At 49.2% G+C, this 15,712-nt stretch overlaps 2 protein-coding genes across 3 annotated transcripts; one reads left to right on the top strand and one right to left on the bottom strand.

The window, feature by feature from the left end:
- The first annotated feature begins 1,823 nt into the window (after nt 1-1,823).
- GNPDA1 (glucosamine-6-phosphate deaminase 1) lies at nt 1,824-7,393 on the top strand. The gene is made up of 7 exons (XM_031598492.2): nt 1,824-2,066; nt 2,468-2,903; nt 3,023-3,124; nt 4,025-4,207; nt 4,792-4,976; nt 5,613-5,787; nt 6,070-7,393. Exons 2-7 carry the CDS (start codon nt 2,780-2,782, stop codon nt 6,165-6,167), a joined length of 867 nt encoding a protein of 288 aa, XP_031454352.1. The 5' UTR covers nt 1,824-2,066; nt 2,468-2,779; the 3' UTR covers nt 6,168-7,393.
- Nucleotides 7,394-7,482: 89 nt separating this feature from the next.
- Nucleotides 7,483-15,481, bottom strand: RNF14 (ring finger protein 14). Of its 2 annotated transcripts, none has more exons than XM_031598489.2 (8): nt 15,342-15,481; nt 14,321-14,788; nt 13,695-13,846; nt 12,838-13,359; nt 12,193-12,421; nt 11,414-11,586; nt 10,756-10,886; nt 7,483-10,043 (listed from the first exon to the last, which is right to left on the bottom strand). In XM_031598489.2, the coding sequence occupies exons 2-8, from the start codon at nt 14,472-14,474 to the stop codon at nt 9,992-9,994; spliced, it is 1,413 nt and encodes a 470-aa protein (XP_031454349.1). In that variant the 5' UTR covers nt 14,475-14,788; nt 15,342-15,481; the 3' UTR covers nt 7,483-9,991. The 2 variants fall into 2 exon arrangements, with proteins under 2 accessions (XP_031454349.1, XP_031454350.1); XM_031598490.2 differs by having other exon boundaries at nt 14,321-14,483.
- Between the last annotated feature and the right edge of the window lie 231 nt (nt 15,482-15,712).

The following is a 15,712-nucleotide window of genomic DNA, read 5'->3' as shown; positions in this document are numbered from 1 at the left end:
ACTATTAATCTGTGCTTTCTAACAATATTGAACTCTAAAAACTAAATGATAAAGCTTGGGAGGGGGGGGGGGGAAGGTGAGGGGCTGTTGAAGCTAGACTTGTTTAAATAAGGAATGAGCAAGACGTTAAAACTTAGCTCTTCTTTGCTATCTTTATAGCAATAAATGATTCACCTAAGAAAAAATTGAAGGCAAATGTTTGCATGAGTTAATGGATCAAATGATACCTCTGAAGCTCTCCACTGTAACAGCTTAATCATCTGCAAGCAGGCTGCAACTGGCAGGCTGAGAAAAAAATGGTGGCGGAGTGTTGTTCATGTAAATAAAGCCTGCACTGTCTGCCATTACAGAGCTAGCCTCAAGGAAGATGGAAACTTCACCAGGAGTCTCATCCAAAGATTGCTGGCATCAGCAGAAAGTTCACTGTGCTGCCCAGAGAAACGCAGCGGAGCGCTACGAGCTGTGTTCCACAGCGCCAGCAGCTGCTGGGAGCGCTCAGTGCTTCCCTGGAATCCGGGCACTGGTGGGAGGAGCTGGGCAGCAAGCAGGGCTTGTGGAAAACGGCAGCTCCCTGCAGGTCTGTCCACCCAGGAATCCAGTTCCTCCTTTCCTCATAAACGGGAGAGTGAAGGCAGGTGGGATGTGCAGTAGCAGGAAATGCTGGCAGATGGTGGGCATTTAGGAGCTGCTTTAATTATGGGAATTGAAATTTATGCACATAAGTTTTTTATTGTTGCTTTTTTTAGAAGGGGGGGGGGGGGGGGAGGGGGAGGACAGTGCTCAAAAGCAGCTCCTGATAGCAAAAGCTCTGGTCTGTGTGAACTGCTGACTCTAATCACTTCAAGGCAGAGAATAAGAAAATGCTGTGCTTGTTAGAACCCCCTGGTTAAACTTCAGCTCCGTCTGCAGGGAAGTGTTTGTTTCCTTCCATCTGCTGCTTTCGCTGGGAAGGAAAATCAGCTTGTTCAGACACCAGGAAGTTCTTCAACATTTCAACAGCGAGCTGAGAATGCAGAAACAGCAACATGCATAAATAATCATACCTAAAAATATCCCGCGTTCCAGTCACACGTAGAACCCAGCCCTGGAGCCGTTTCCTCAGCATCAGCAGGCTGCCTGAAGCACGCAGATCCATGGGACGTGGGCAGGACGGGGCAGCTGTGGCAGCAGATGCACGTGCCTGCCTCTCTCACTGTTGCAGTTTTTTCCTCCCATCAAAACATGGGTTTTTTTGTTTGGCTGGTTGGTATTTTTTTACTGGGAGCTGCTGACTGACTCTGATGTCTTTGAGCACTGCTCCTGCCAAAGCTGCTTGCGCAGGAGGTCAAAGCAAGAGTGAAGACTGTTTGCAATGCTGAGAGACGCACTGAATTTCAGCCAAACACCTTTGCAAAGTTCAGCGCTGGCCCCGGGGCTCTGTTAGCAGCACGGTATGATGCAGCTTCATCCAGCTCCGACCTGTGCTGCTGAAACCAGCTGGGCTGTAGTTGCTGCCAGTATCCATGGGGCCGATGGGTGCATCACACTGACCAGTGGGAACGGCAGGAAAGCTCTCACCCAGGGCCATGGGGTGGGCAACAGCTTGTAGAAAAGCCTCGTCTGTTCTGTGTGACTCTCAGCTCTCTCCCCAGCACTGCAGCCACGGAAATACTTCTGTGCTCGCTGGATAACTGCTGCTGATGGAAACACACCGCACTTTCCATTTTTTTTTAGTCTCTGTGGCCTAAATCTCTTCCTGAGTTCAACCACAACCATCTGTGGCCCATCACAGCTGTCACTCTCCAGCCAAGAGCAAACCAAGCCAGCAGCTCTCAGCACTCAGATGAGGCAGCATCGGCAGCACTCAGCCTTACCGGGTCATTTCCATTATTAAAATAAGCAGGAGCAGTGTGGGATGGGTGCTAGAAAGCAGTTTGTATTTTACTCTTTCTTTCTAATGAAAGCAGAAAGCCGTCTGACTTTGAAAGAAGAGCTTTTGCATCTCAACAACAAACCTCATGCCTCTGAGCAAGGCTGCAAGGAGAGGTCGGGCACCGTCCTGTCACAGCGTGAAGAGAGCTGGAGCGGTGGGTGGAAGGGAGGGAGGGAGGGGAGGGGAGGAAGGGAGGAAGGTAGGGAGGGAGAGAGGGAAGGAGGAGGGAGGGAGGGAGGAAGGAGGGAGCGACGGGAAAGGAAGGGAGGAAGGGAAGGAGGAAGGGAAGAGGGAAGGAGAGAGGGGTGGGAAGGAAGGAGGGAAGGAGGGAGGGAAGGGGTGGCGGCAGCACCGTGTCGCTCGGTGTGGAGCAGCGCGCAGGGGGAGGAAGCAGCCGCCCGTCGCCCTGAGCAGCGAGCCAGGAGCGAAAAGGCACACGGAGATCTGACGGTCTGCCGTCTTTTTTAACGGATTTGGGGAAAGCGTCGCTCCAAAGAGCCGTGTCCGGCTAAAAAGCACGTTTCCGCTGCTCATCATTTGTATTGATTCGCATAGACCTCTCACAGCCCGGACGCCTCGTCACCGGGCGCGTTTCACTGCTCCTCTCAGCGCTGGTTCTACAGTCCCCACGGCAGCGCTCTCCGAATAAACTGCGAACCGGGCTCTGCCATCACGGCCGCCACCGCCGGCCCGGAGCCGCCTGACAGAACGCACAGCGCCCCTCGCACCGCCAACAACAGCGGCTCCAACCCGTGCGCACACCGGACGGCCCGCAGCGCGCCGCCAGCCGGGCTTCACCGCCCACGGCGGGGCGGGGCGAGCGGCGCTAAAATGGCGGCGTAGGCGCGGCGCTCCGCCCGTCCCGCCATGAAGCTGATCATCCAGGAGACGTACGAGCAGGCGAGCGAATGGGCCGCCAAGTACATCCGCAACCGCATCGTCCACTTCGCGCCCGGCCCCGGCCGCTTCTTCACGTTGGGGCTGCCCACAGGTGGGGGGGTGGCGGCGGGACGGGCGGGTTGTGAGGGGCTGAGCGGGGCGGGATGCCTGTGAGGGACGGGCGGACGGACTGACGGACGGACGGACTGACGGCGTGCCGTGTGTCCGCAGGCAGCACGCCGCTGGGCTGCTACAGAAAGCTGGTGGAGTACTACAAAAACGGGGACCTGTCCTTCAAGTACGTGAAAACCTTCAACATGGACGAGTACGTAGGTGAGTGGTGCTGGCGGAGCCCCGCCGGTTCCGGGGCTTTAACCGGCTGCTCCGCGCTGCGTCCTGCGGGCTCCGAAGCGGAGCGAGGCCGTCGTTACCAATACGTTCAAAACGGCGACGGACGATCGCCGGACGGACGCGGTGGGCGCCTGCGTAAAAGCAGCGCGATGTCGGAGCCGCGCAGCCCAGCCGGTTTCTCGCTGCGGGCAGAGATAACGGCCTGCCCCGCACCTTTGCTCCTGGGCTGTGCAGCCGGGCCGCCGGGCGCCGCGGTAGCGGAGGGGTGGTTTTGCTCTCGGAGCTGCGATGAAATGGGCCGTTCTGAAGAATGGCTGCAGGAGGAGCCGAGAGCTCCAAAGGTGAAAAAACTTGCAGGGTAATTATTTGCTTGTGATAACTTAGATGCTGAGCAAGAATTTTCTCCGTAAGCAGGTAAGCAGTGTCAGGAAACGGGCGGCTGTGTGGGTCTGCAGCGTTCAAGGAGAAAACTGGACGCAGTAGGTCATTTCCCAGCTGCTCCGTTGTTTTTTAAATCACTTTTGCTAAAACCAACTGGGAGGTGGGCTGAAAAGAGGCACAGCACAGCACATGTTCTCTTCTGGAACATCCACTGCGTGTTACCACAAGGACGTGGAATCACAGAATGACAGAACGGCCTGGGTTGAAGGGGACCATCGTGATGATCCAGCCTCAGGCCCCCTGCTGTGTGCAGGTTGCCAAATGCTGGATGTGACTGGTGTCGTTTTGCTTATTTGAGGAAGCAAAACTTCTGAAAGTCGAGGGAGTTCTGTAAGACAGATGGAGAAAACGGGGCTCTATTGCCAGAGCCTGCGTAGGTGTTCTGCATTACAGGTGATGTTTTTCTGGCTGCTCCCAGCCCTGTGTGTGCTCTGTTAACAGGTCTCCCGAGGGACCATCCGGAAAGTTACCACTCCTTCATGTGGAATAACTTCTTCAAGCATGTTGATATCTCGGCAGAAAACGTTCACATTTTGGATGGAAATGCAGCTGATCTGCAGGCAGAGTGTGATGCGTTTGAGGATAAAATCAAAGCAGCTGGAGGAATTGAACTCTTTGTTGGAGGTGAAAACCTGAAGGACTGGCAGTCTCTATGCACTGTCTTTCCTCCATCTATCTTATTTATTATCTGGAGAAGACAAATAAGTCCAGGTGATGTGCAGTGAAGGGCACCCTATACACTTCTACTGAGTGCTCGTGTGTGCTGGTAGCCTTGTTGTCTGACATCTCATTCCCCAGTTTAAATGTCTGAATTCAGGAAGGGAATTGCTCTGGAGGTGGTTAGCTGGAGAACCAGGCAGGGCTTGAATTTTATCAAATATGAACCATGTTACAATTATTAGGGTAACAGGAAGCTGCTAGAAATAGTCATAGCCAACACAAGCAAGCTTTTCCTGTCAGTTTGCCTTTAGATTTTGCTATCTGCTTTGCTATATTGTTGTCCCAGTGCAAGTGAGAAAGTCTCTGACTTCATAAGGAGCTTTTGCTACCATTCTTACCAGAAGCAAATTTGAGCTTCAACAGAGAAATTGCAAGCATATTTCTCAGCTCTGTGCCTGAATGTTCCATTTACAGGAGTGCTGGTGGTTCTGTTTCCTACAAAAACCATTTCAGCCAGTGACCTGCTTCTCAAACTCTCTCTGTCGCAGGTATTGGCCCTGATGGTCACATCGCTTTCAATGAGCCTGGATCAAGTTTGGTGTCTAGGACGCGAGTGAAGACCTTGGCTATGGACACTATACTGGCTAATGCCAGATTTTTTGATGGTGACCTCTCCAAAGTCCCCACGATGGCTTTGACAGTTGGAGTAGGCACTGTGATGGATGCCAGAGAGGTTAGGAAAACAACACACACTACATATTTCAGAGAGCCCTGCTCTAGAGCTGCTATAACTAAAGGTCATCTCATCTTGGAGCAGTCATGCACCCTGCTGGTGTAAAGCAGCCCTTGTTTTTCCTGCCACAGGCAGCTGAACACAGTCTTCCTTTCTTGCATCCCGTACCACTACAAAAGGGCTCTTGATCTGCTTTCCAGTTTTTGTTTTTTTCTCTACTAACCCTGCAGTACAGTTGTGATTGAGGGGAGCTAGAAGGGCTTTTGGAGAATGGCTTTGGTTAAGGAGCTCTTCTGGTGAAATAGCTGCAGGAATCCCTGGCTGACTCAATCTTATACCAGGTGATGAAAGGCAAATGGAATAGCTTTTAGGTGCACCTACACCTTGATTTGCACAAGTTAAGTCTTGTATATAGGTGCCTAATGGGAGCTCAAAGTGTCCAAATCACTAAAATTAGCCTCTAGGCTATGACAAATAAAATGTAGCTAAAGCAAACAGAATTTGTGGCTGACTTCTGGGGGCATGACAGACCTTACTCTCCATTAGGGATTGGGGCAGCTCTTTGTTAGTTAGTGTGGATTTGCTCTCAGCAAGTCTTCTGGACTCTAACTGCCATCTTCTTGTCTTGGAATCCAGGTGATGATTCTCATCACAGGAGCCCACAAAGCCTTTGCTTTGTACAAAGCTATTGAGGAAGGTGTCAACCATATGTGGACAGTATCTGCCTTCCAGCAGCACCCCCAGACCGTGTTTGTGTGCGATGAGGATGCTACACTGGAACTGAAAGTTAAGACAGTGAAGTACTTTAAAGGTGAGTATGTGACCAGGGCAGGCAGTGGTTGGACTTGTTTTTTCAGTGGCAGAAGCCGTGATTTTTGATAAATGCTTGTTTAATCTCCCAAAAACTCCCAAAAGAGAACACTCTTCCAAGACAACAGCTGAAACGTAGAGCACTAAGGCTGTCAGGCTTATCTCTGTGGCTATGGGAGAAAGGAGCACAGATTTGACTAATATCTAATTTCATTAGCATGCAATGAATGAAAATTTTGCTTTATTATATCCACTGAAGTCATCTTTTTACCTGCTACATCAGGTTTAATGCTGGTTCATAACAAGCTCGTGGAACCCTTATACAGCATGAAGGAGACAGAAGCAGAAAGAAGCCATTCTAAGAAGCCTTACAGTGATTAATCTCTCACTGCCTAGAGTAATGCTGAGCCATCTTTTTATGTTGAAAACCAGCAGCAAAGAAAGGGAATTGCTGCAGAAATTCTTCTTGTCTTTGTTCTTCAATTAGCAAATACCTGCTTTAACCAAATGAGGATGTGATCCACTGTGCTGTGTTCCACAAATCTCCACCAGCGTATTCTCTGAAGATAAAACCAGTAGAGAATTAGTTGTTTAAGCAAAGAAGCAATTATAATTGTTTGGACTGAAGGCACCAAAACAAATGTGAAAGCACAATGGGTGATAACTTTGGAATGTATTCTTTGCAATTCTGTCAAACACATTTGTGTATCACTGCCCCTCTAGAAAATACTCCTAAGTTAGACTCGTGTAAAGTGGGAATGGTTCTTGTTCAGCCCAGAGAAGGGAAAGTATCAGCACAGCTTAACAGTAGCCTGCTTCATAGCTATGAGTAAGCCATCTAGAAATAGAAACAGAGTGCTCCACTGCAGTGCACAGAAGGAGAGATAAGGGACAGTGGGGCATGAACTGAAATGACATTCACATTGGATGTAATGAAAACGTTCCCTGTGAGGACAGTCCAGGCAGAGCAGACAGTTACACAGAGCTGTGCAGTCTCTATCTGATAGAAGTTTTCAGGACCAAACTGCCCTGGCAGAACCCAGCATGGAGCCAGATGTAAGAAGATGCCAGCAAAAGGGATGCCTTGAGCAGCAGTTCTCAGTGCAGAGCCATTAATGCAGGTGAATGGTTGGCTCATGAATCTGTGACTTTCTTCATTGCCACAGTTCTAAAAGAGGCCTTATATGTTCAGTTATGAGGTAAACTTTATATGCACTGGTGCTTTATGATCTACAGCAGGGTACATTTCTTCACATCAAACATAAATTACTTCTGTTTGTGCTCCTCAATGCTCTGTCACTTGTGTTGGGGCAGAGCTTGAAGCAGCAAGTTCTCTGTCTCCATTTCATGTGCTTCCAGGAAATGTCAGATAATCCTCAAAGGAAACATTCTGTTCCCTGAGCTCAGTGTGTGCTTAGTTACAAAGCACACCCCATAGAGGTGGGCAAGAGCCTGAACAGGCAAAAGCCCACTTGGTCCTTCTGGGCTAAGATCAAAACAAGATCAATGCAAGCCAAACTGGGAAGTATGTGTTGTCTTTGTCCAAGAACTTCGTGAGCTGTTAATCTATAACTTTCTACAGTAAAAATGTTATTTTTCTCTAGTCACTTTGACTGTATGTGTTGCTTGGTTTCTCTATGCTAGTGAAACATGGAACAATGTACGTGTCTGAATGAGAGCTGTAATGGCATATTTGAGTAGCAGCAACAAAAGGAACCAAGAACTGGAAGAAGTAGCTGCTGTGGCTCCATACTGTAAGGGCCCAGCTCCTTGGCTGCTCTCTGCTGGTAGGCATCCCACACAACTAGCCTGGCAGGCAGTGACTGTCTCCTTTGGGACAGGGAGGGGGGGAAAGAGTGGGAATTTCTACAGGAAAAAGGAGGAGGTCTCAGCTCTCTACCAAGACCGTAAAATGTCTGTAATTAAGCACAGTCATTCTGTGTGTGTGCAGAAATGAAGGGAATGAGGAGGTAGCATTCTGTGAGAGGAAAAATTAACCATCAAGGAAAAAACTGTGCTGTGTTAGTAGAGTTGCTCGCCTTGCCCTGTTTCATGAAGACAGGATGAGGTTGGAGCTGTTCTGCCTCTGCACTGCCAGCTGTTTGTCCTGTGAGCACACTCACCTGCTCATCTGTTCTGGAGAGGGTCTGTCCTTCTCTGCCTTGCTGTTAAGTACAGGAGCTCTAGCCTAGGGCCACTGAGTGCCAGCAGCCATAGGTACATTGGGCACTGCTTTGCACCTCTGTCCTTGGAGAAAGGACCTGCACTGCTTCCATACACCTGAGATCCAGCAGCACTGCCTCCAGGCAGAAGAATGATGAATACACACTTCACCCTGGGACAAGCACTCCTTGTCTGTCCACATATGCTGCACAGCAAGAAGAAAGTGCTTTCCAAAAGCAGGTTTCTGGTCACAGAGTTCAGGTCCTGGTGTTAAACAATTGGGGCAGAGTGCAAACTACTGTGGGAGATGCAGCAAAAAGCTGGCTGTGTCCCATGTGTTGTTTCCATGGCAGCTTTATGACTGCCACCACGTGTATCGCTTACAGGCTTGGATGTCCCACAAAAGAACAAGGTAGCTTTGCTCTGAGGGCACTTAGCTTACATAAATGTGCAAACTTCTATCAGCAGGATGCCCCACGCATCAACTTCACACGAAAGTTCTGAACTCTGCTGTGTTAACTCAAGAGACTGTGAGTGTCCCAGCCCTGCAGTGTAAGAGCACCAGAGCCCAGCACCACAGCTGTACCACACACCAACAAATGCTTACGTGTGAGTGCCATAATGAAGACAAACAGGAAGACAACTATATTTGCTGTCTTAAAGTGAATTTAGTGCATGTGAAAGGTGCAGGAAATACAAGTAAACCATACACAATGTAAACTTTCTCTACACATACCATCCCATAGCCTAAATCAAGGCAGGAAATCCACCCATACTATTTTAATCACTGTCAATTCTAATAGAGACTTCTCTCTTCTGCAGAAGGAACTAAATCAGCACTCATTTTGGCCAGGTATTTAACTAAAATTTATTTGCTATCAATCAAAACCGAGTTTTAACAGTTTTCAAGCTCCTGAGCTATCCATCCAGACCCTGCTGTTTGTTTTAAAGAGTTTGAATTCCAAAATAAATTTTTAGATCATTCTGTAAGCAGAGAAAAAAAAAAAATAGTGTTTCTCTCCAGCAATTACTTCCATGTTCCCAAAACAGCTTACTGAACTTTTAGGGGAAACAATGTTTTTTGAAATATTTAAAGGGCAAGAACAGCAAAAATGAGGCATCTAGCCCAGAACCAAAAGCATCAACTGATCAAATTCCTTACAAGAACATTTTGTGAACAAGGTAACGTCTGGTAAGAGAGGAAATTCGAATTCTTCAAGATACTAAAAATTATCATTGATCCAGACTGTCTGTCCATAGAGATGTGTTTCAGTATTTGATATTATTTTCATCTTGTCACTGGCCAGACTCAGATCATTGCTTCAGCACTCAAATAAGGACTGGCAACAAGGCACGGAGCAGCACCACGTCAGTCAGCAAGGTGACACCAATTCGAGAAACAGCTGTCAGTCATTTGCTGCCAATGTGTTCAGTGGAGAGCATGGGCTCTACAGCCAACAAAAGGAGCTGTCAGGGATCATCACCTTCACTGCCACTGTCAGCAATACAGCAATGAGCTGCTTCCAAATAAACAGGCCAAGAAATGCAACAGAGGCAATGGGCTCAGACCCTGAGTGCAGCCCTGTGCTGCTTCACAACGCTTTCCAAGCAGCATAACTGAACAGCTCCAGAACGAGCACTGCACCTGTAATACAACTGCCCCCAAAACCACAGTGGGACTAACTGACATCCCTGAAAAGTAAATCTCCTTAGAAGGACTCTCCAAAAACATTTCTGCAATTCGGGAGCTGTAAGAGGGGCACCTCTTGGTACAGACTTTCCATTATTTTCTAACTTCTTGGTGGTTGCATTTCTCTTTATCACTGGATATTACTACTAGGACTTTCAACAGGACTCTTGACCACAGGGTGAGTAAAATGGCCTCCTTTGGTTCTGGCAACAGAAGGGTTGTGCAAGAATCCTGCAGTGCAAGGTAGTATCGTTCTTCTATGGCATCAGAGCACTGAAAATCAAACAGCTTTGACAAAAAAAGGAAAGCATTTGTCTCTGGTTTCTTCAGCATCTGTTGCTAGAGAAGGATACTAGTTTTCATCGTCCCAGAACTCACCATCAATTTGCATAGCTTGAAACAATCTGCAAGACAGTCAGAAATTTACATCAGAATAGAAAATAAAGTAAAAAAAAAAAACAAAAAAGCAAAAGCAGGTTTCATAATTTTTATCAGTAGCATAAGACACTCGTGCTGCAGTTCTCAAGGTCAGTTAAAAGAAGCTGCTTTGCATTTGTACAGCACTTCACAGCTGAGGGTCTTACAACACCTTACAGACATGAAGTGTCAAGAAATCATCTTTGAAAATAATAATCCAAGCTGTATTGAAAGTTACCTAGCATGCTGCAATTCCCAGTTGATCTTTAACAGCATATAATCAGCAGCCAAGCCTGCCTGCTCCAAACAGCTGAGAGTGTTACCTGACAAGACAGAGCTGGGCAAACAACTCCAACATAACATGGGGAACAAAATGAAAGAATATGGGTTTTTCTTGTAAAACAGTTCATCTTTGTCAAGAGAGGTAGAAGTTAAACTCCAAGGATAGCAGGAGACACAGGGAGAAAAACAGAGGAAAATGGGGTAGGAAGTAAAAAAATTGTTGTTGGAAGAGGAAGAAGTGCTGAAAAACAAGGTTCCAAAACAAGAGAAAATCCCGTCAGCCACATTGATGGACAAAAGCAGAGGAAGCTGTGGAGTTCTCAAGAAAACGCTGCTATTTTGGAATGTGTATCTGACAGCTACAAAACCCAGCACCCAAGCAGTGCAGCACTGGAAGTAACACACAAAAACACGTACCGATCAAAGCACGGGGAAGATGGATCATTGAAGTGCTTGTATGGGTTCACCCTTGACAGGGAAGCCATACAAAGCCAGCAGAAGTACTGCATGCAGCCAGTACACGTCATTTTGTTACAACCATCTAGTTTCTGGCAGGGAAAAGAAAAGAAACAATGAGGTGTTTCCACATCAGGCCTCAAAAACAGAACACTTATGGATTTACTGTACCCTGAATAACACAACAGTGATGTTTTTCCACAGCTGGGAGAACTGGGAGATCGCAGAGCTGTGACTCAGTTATGGCACTGACACCACTAGAAATTACTATTCATCAAAGCTATTTGTTTATTTACCAGCTGCAGTCTGAAAAGGTCTAAAACACGTGGAAAGGGATTCGCGTGGATGTTGAGTCAACCTGGATCTTCTCAGTGCTGAACACTGGCAACTGCTGCATTTACTCACATCCCTGAGCTATAAACTACAACCTCCTTTTCTGTATATTGCAGACAGAAGGGCAAAGATCTCTTTGCCAGTTGCTAGAAATGTACTTTCACTGGTGAACTCAGACACTGGGAGTAAACCTCTGAGCTGATGTAAATACAGAATGACTTTGCCTTTTGCGTTCATTTCCGTTAGGAGTTACTGTGATTCTCCAGCCTTTCCCCACCACGCTCACCTCTATAGGAGTACTGCAGCAAGGGCAGGACTTGGAGTTCTTTTCTAGCCATTCTTTGCTCTCCATCTCCTCGAGGGCTTTCTGGATCACTCGCTTTCCATAGCGCTGTTCCAAAAATCTTTTGGTTGCCTCATTGGCTTCTAAATATTCATTACGCAAATCCATCAGTTTCTCTGCAGAGCAAAACAAAGAAATAGTTTTGTACTGCATTATAGAAAGAAGTTCAGCTAACAGCAATATAAAGCATTCTCACATGAAACCAGCATCATTAATTAAAGAGTAAAACATAAGAATACGTAAGAAATCGAATATTAAGACCTCTGCATCTCATTCAACAGCTTTACAGTGCTTGATCACAAAATAGAACATTCAGTGAAATTAGAACAAGTCTAAGATGTAAATTGAACTGAAAAACAAGTTATTTAATGCTATGTCACGTGACTCCAAGGCCACACAGCCCATGAAGTATCCACCTGAGCACGTACCAACACTGATGGCAGAAAGTGGATTCATAGGAAAGGGTAAAAAAGGGCACATACAAATGAAGGTATTCTGCCCTGCTATGGCCTCTCTGGATTTGGCAGTCAGTAGTTTAGGGACTTCCTGATCTGTCCAGTGCCACGAAAGTGGAATCTTTTAATTGCAAACAACAGACCTATCTAAAAGAATCTGTCAGCTCACACGCTGACCAGCCTCCTTGTTTAAATTCTGACTTCTGATTTTTCACACAACACCTAATTAATTGCTTCTTGATCCATTTCTGACATGCAGTGACTCACCTGCAGTTATTTTACACGGTGAGACCCCATGGTAGGTCATCTTACACAGAGTACAGAAAGCATAGTTGCAGCAGGAGCAGATGCCCATGGTGCAGCCTGGCTCCTGCATGACGGGTGTCTGGCAGCCCGGCCGAGGGCAGTACACAACGTCTGCCATCAGGTCCAAGGTGGACTGCAGCAGCAGGCGGTCATAGCGTGCAAACAGCTGCTCCCCAACCAACTCCTTCACCTAACAAAGACCAAGGAAGCATTATCTGCATTTGGAATTCTGAGTCTGTTACCTGCGACAAGAAATGTTAAGTAGATGAAAAAGTACAGCTGGCGTGAATTCACTCTGTATCCCCCAAATGAGGTCACAAAATTACCCCTAGAAATGCTGTTCTGGTAACAGTTAAACAATCAAAAGAACAAACACACAGCGCCAAATGTAATGGGACATCAGTTCAGGCCTCTGACCTACGCCACCGTTTTGCCAGTAGGCAAAATATGCACCCCGTGATCCAGTTTTAACCTGGAGGAACGCGTGTGGCTCAGAGAGAGAATTTCCCTGGGTGTATCTGCCATGCCAGCCATTAAAAGCCAGACTGTGTGCTCCACAGTGATGGGTTCAGCACAGCCCTCACCGCCACCGCTCGCATCCATTACCTGACCAGGAGTAGCAACAGAAGAACACTTCGGTTCTGGACAGTTGAGGCAGTGGACCTGACCATCCCTGATCTGAATTTCAAAGTAGTCCTTCAGGCAAGCTTTGCAGTACACGTGGCTGCACTCGGTGAAGTACATACATTCCCTGCCCAGCTTCTCACAGAAGCAAATATTGCACAAGTACATCTTACTGTTAAAGCACTTCCTTCTCTGAGCCTGATCAAAGTCCAGGATCTCCCGAATCAGGCTGGACAAAGATTCCACGTCCTGCACAGCTCTTTCATCAATTTCTTCTTCAGCTGCAGCACAGCCCACTGCACCGCCACAATCCTCGGCATCCGGGGGGACCGAAGGCGTCCTGCCCTGTGCATTCCCTTGTTGGCACATTTTTAGCTCGTACGGGGAGGAAATATTCAGGTAACTCAATGTTTCTTCCTTCAGAAACTGCATCCAGGCAAACAAGACGACGCAGCCTCGGTTCTCTTCCCATAGGTTGTCTAAATGCTTGCAAAGAGCGCTGAGCTAGGAAAAAAAAAAACATTTTAGATTACAGCGAGTTCTAAGAACTCGTGACAGCTCTCCTCTGCCATGGTCCTCCTTTAATGCTAATTTACATCTCAGATTTTGGAACTTCTAGGTAATGTGTAAAAGACATAAAAATAATGTTCACAGACACCAATTTTGAACTCTCAGAAGGGTAACCAAGTAAGAAAAGAGCCAAACGAAAGACGGATGTCATCACCTATGTCTTCATTTCAGTTGCATCTACAATATTGGCATCCGCCAGAGCACTGCTAATTGTGCACTCACTCACGACCACAAAAGCTCTGCTAGAATGTTAGAAGTGATTTGCAAACCTGTGCTGGGGAGAGCCATTTGCTGCTGAGAGTAAACGCAGGCGGGGAGGTTGATGGGTAGTCCGGTGGGAGCTCAAAGTTCAGCACAAGTGGAGGCAGAAAGCAAACGGTGCATTCAAACCCCCTGCTCTGGGGACTCTCTGTGGAATTGCCTGAGCCAAAGCCAATGGAGACAATAAGAAAAAAATGAGAACCAAAGGATGGCACACATGGCCCCTCTGTCCTTCTGATATATCTCATTTTAAAATGATTTATTCAACCCTAAATAACGGTGCATTAAAATGAGGTTGTATGGGGTTAAACTAATAAACAGGAGTGCTGTGAAATACCAGATCCTGCAGGAACCAAGAACAAGGGAAACACCCCCAGGGGAAAAATGCATACATGAACTTCATTACGAAATACTACGACCCAGCTCTAATTCTGAATCTCACAGGAGAGGCTGCATCCAAATGGTGAGAGCCCACCCTGACACAAACTCCAGCAATGCCACAAACACGAGGAGGGGTCCCACGCAGCTCCGTCAGCCAAATATTCCTACAAACCTTATGGGAGCATCTGAGCAGGCCCCAGGAAACTACCTGGCAAAAGTCGACTTAAAGATAACAGAAGCCACCACAACTCACCGCTCACAAAAACTTTGAAGTTCTGGGGCAGTTCCAAACAAATTCTCGTTTCTCCTCCTTGTGCTGACTCGGCTCTCTTAAACTCATCTTCCTCATAGATGCTGGCCAGCGCCAGCAGCTCATCCTCCTGAGCTTCTCTGTCTTCTGAAGACATTTAAGTTGTCTGTGGGGTTAATACCGCTCTATAGCATCAACTGAGTTAACGCATCCCATCCAAACTGCGCCTGGGGCTTTGTTTTACAGCCCCGCAGCAAGAGTCAGAAACCAAAGCAGCCGATATGAACACAGAACGTAATTACGCTTTGTTACGACTTGAAAAAAACAGTGCCGGTAACTTTACAGAACGGGAAACACCGACAGAACGTGGAGGAGTTAAAAAGCAAACGGCCGTCAGTGGCTGAGAACAGCTGCGGGAACAGCAGCGAAATACAGCAAAGGGAAAAGCGGCAGCGGGACATCGCACAGCGACTGGAAAGGAAAACGGAGCAGAAGAGAAGAGAAGAAAAATGAATTAGGAACAGAACCGCTCGTCAGAAACTCCAAACCCGCTCGGGCGCCGCGCGGCGCGCTCCGGCCGGCAGGGGGCGCTCTGTGCCCGCACAACCGCAGCGCGGTCCGCAGCGCTCCGCGCGTCGCGCACCAAAACGCCGGCCGGGCTGTCAGAGCACGGCGCTGCGCTGCGGCACCGCCCGGCTGCGGCCACGCACGCGGAGCCGCAGGGATCGAAGCGCCCCCGTCGCGGCTCCGCCAAACGCCGCACCTGGGCGGTTCGCTCAGCGGCCGCCGCACGGTCCCGACCCGCTGCGCTCCGGCACCGCTCCTACCGAGCGGAAACGTAACCGAAGCGAGCCGGGAACCGAAAGCCTCCCGCCGCGCTCCCGCACGGGCGGGGCCGGGCTCGGAGGCCGCAGCGACGGCGCCCGGCGGGGCCGAGGCCGCACGAGGCGCCCCGCAGCAGCCGGCGGACCCCCAACCCGCGGCCCGGCACGGCCCGCTCTTCCGCACGGCCGCCCCCGGTTACCTCAGCCGCGTGGCGGCCGCACGGCCCGAGGGACGCGGAACGGGGCGCTGCCGGCGCCGCGGCGGACGGGACGCGCGGACCGGGAAGGAGCGGCGGAGGGCGGAGGCCCCGGGCCGGCCGCGCCGCTGACAGCGCAGAGCGCCCGGCTCCGCCCGCCGCGCTCCGCCTCCCCACAGCGCCCCCCGGCGGCCGGGAGGAGCGCGGCGTCCCGCGGGAGGCGCCGCAGCCGGGCGGTCCCGCTGCCGCCCCACGCGCAGCCGACCGCAGCTGTCCCGTAATGGGCGGAAACCACTACGAGCACAGCTGCGAAACGGGCTGCCAAGTGCAGCTGCGCTGCCCCGCCCGCAGAACTCCGCCCTCGCCGGCTGCAG

Source organism: Phasianus colchicus, chromosome 15 (genome assembly GCF_987193195.1).
Source record: "Phasianus colchicus chromosome 15, bPhaCol1.hap1.1, whole genome shotgun sequence".
NCBI classification, from domain to species: Eukaryota; Metazoa; Chordata; class Aves; order Galliformes; family Phasianidae; genus Phasianus; species Phasianus colchicus.
This window is presented reverse-complemented; position numbering and strand designations above follow the sequence as displayed.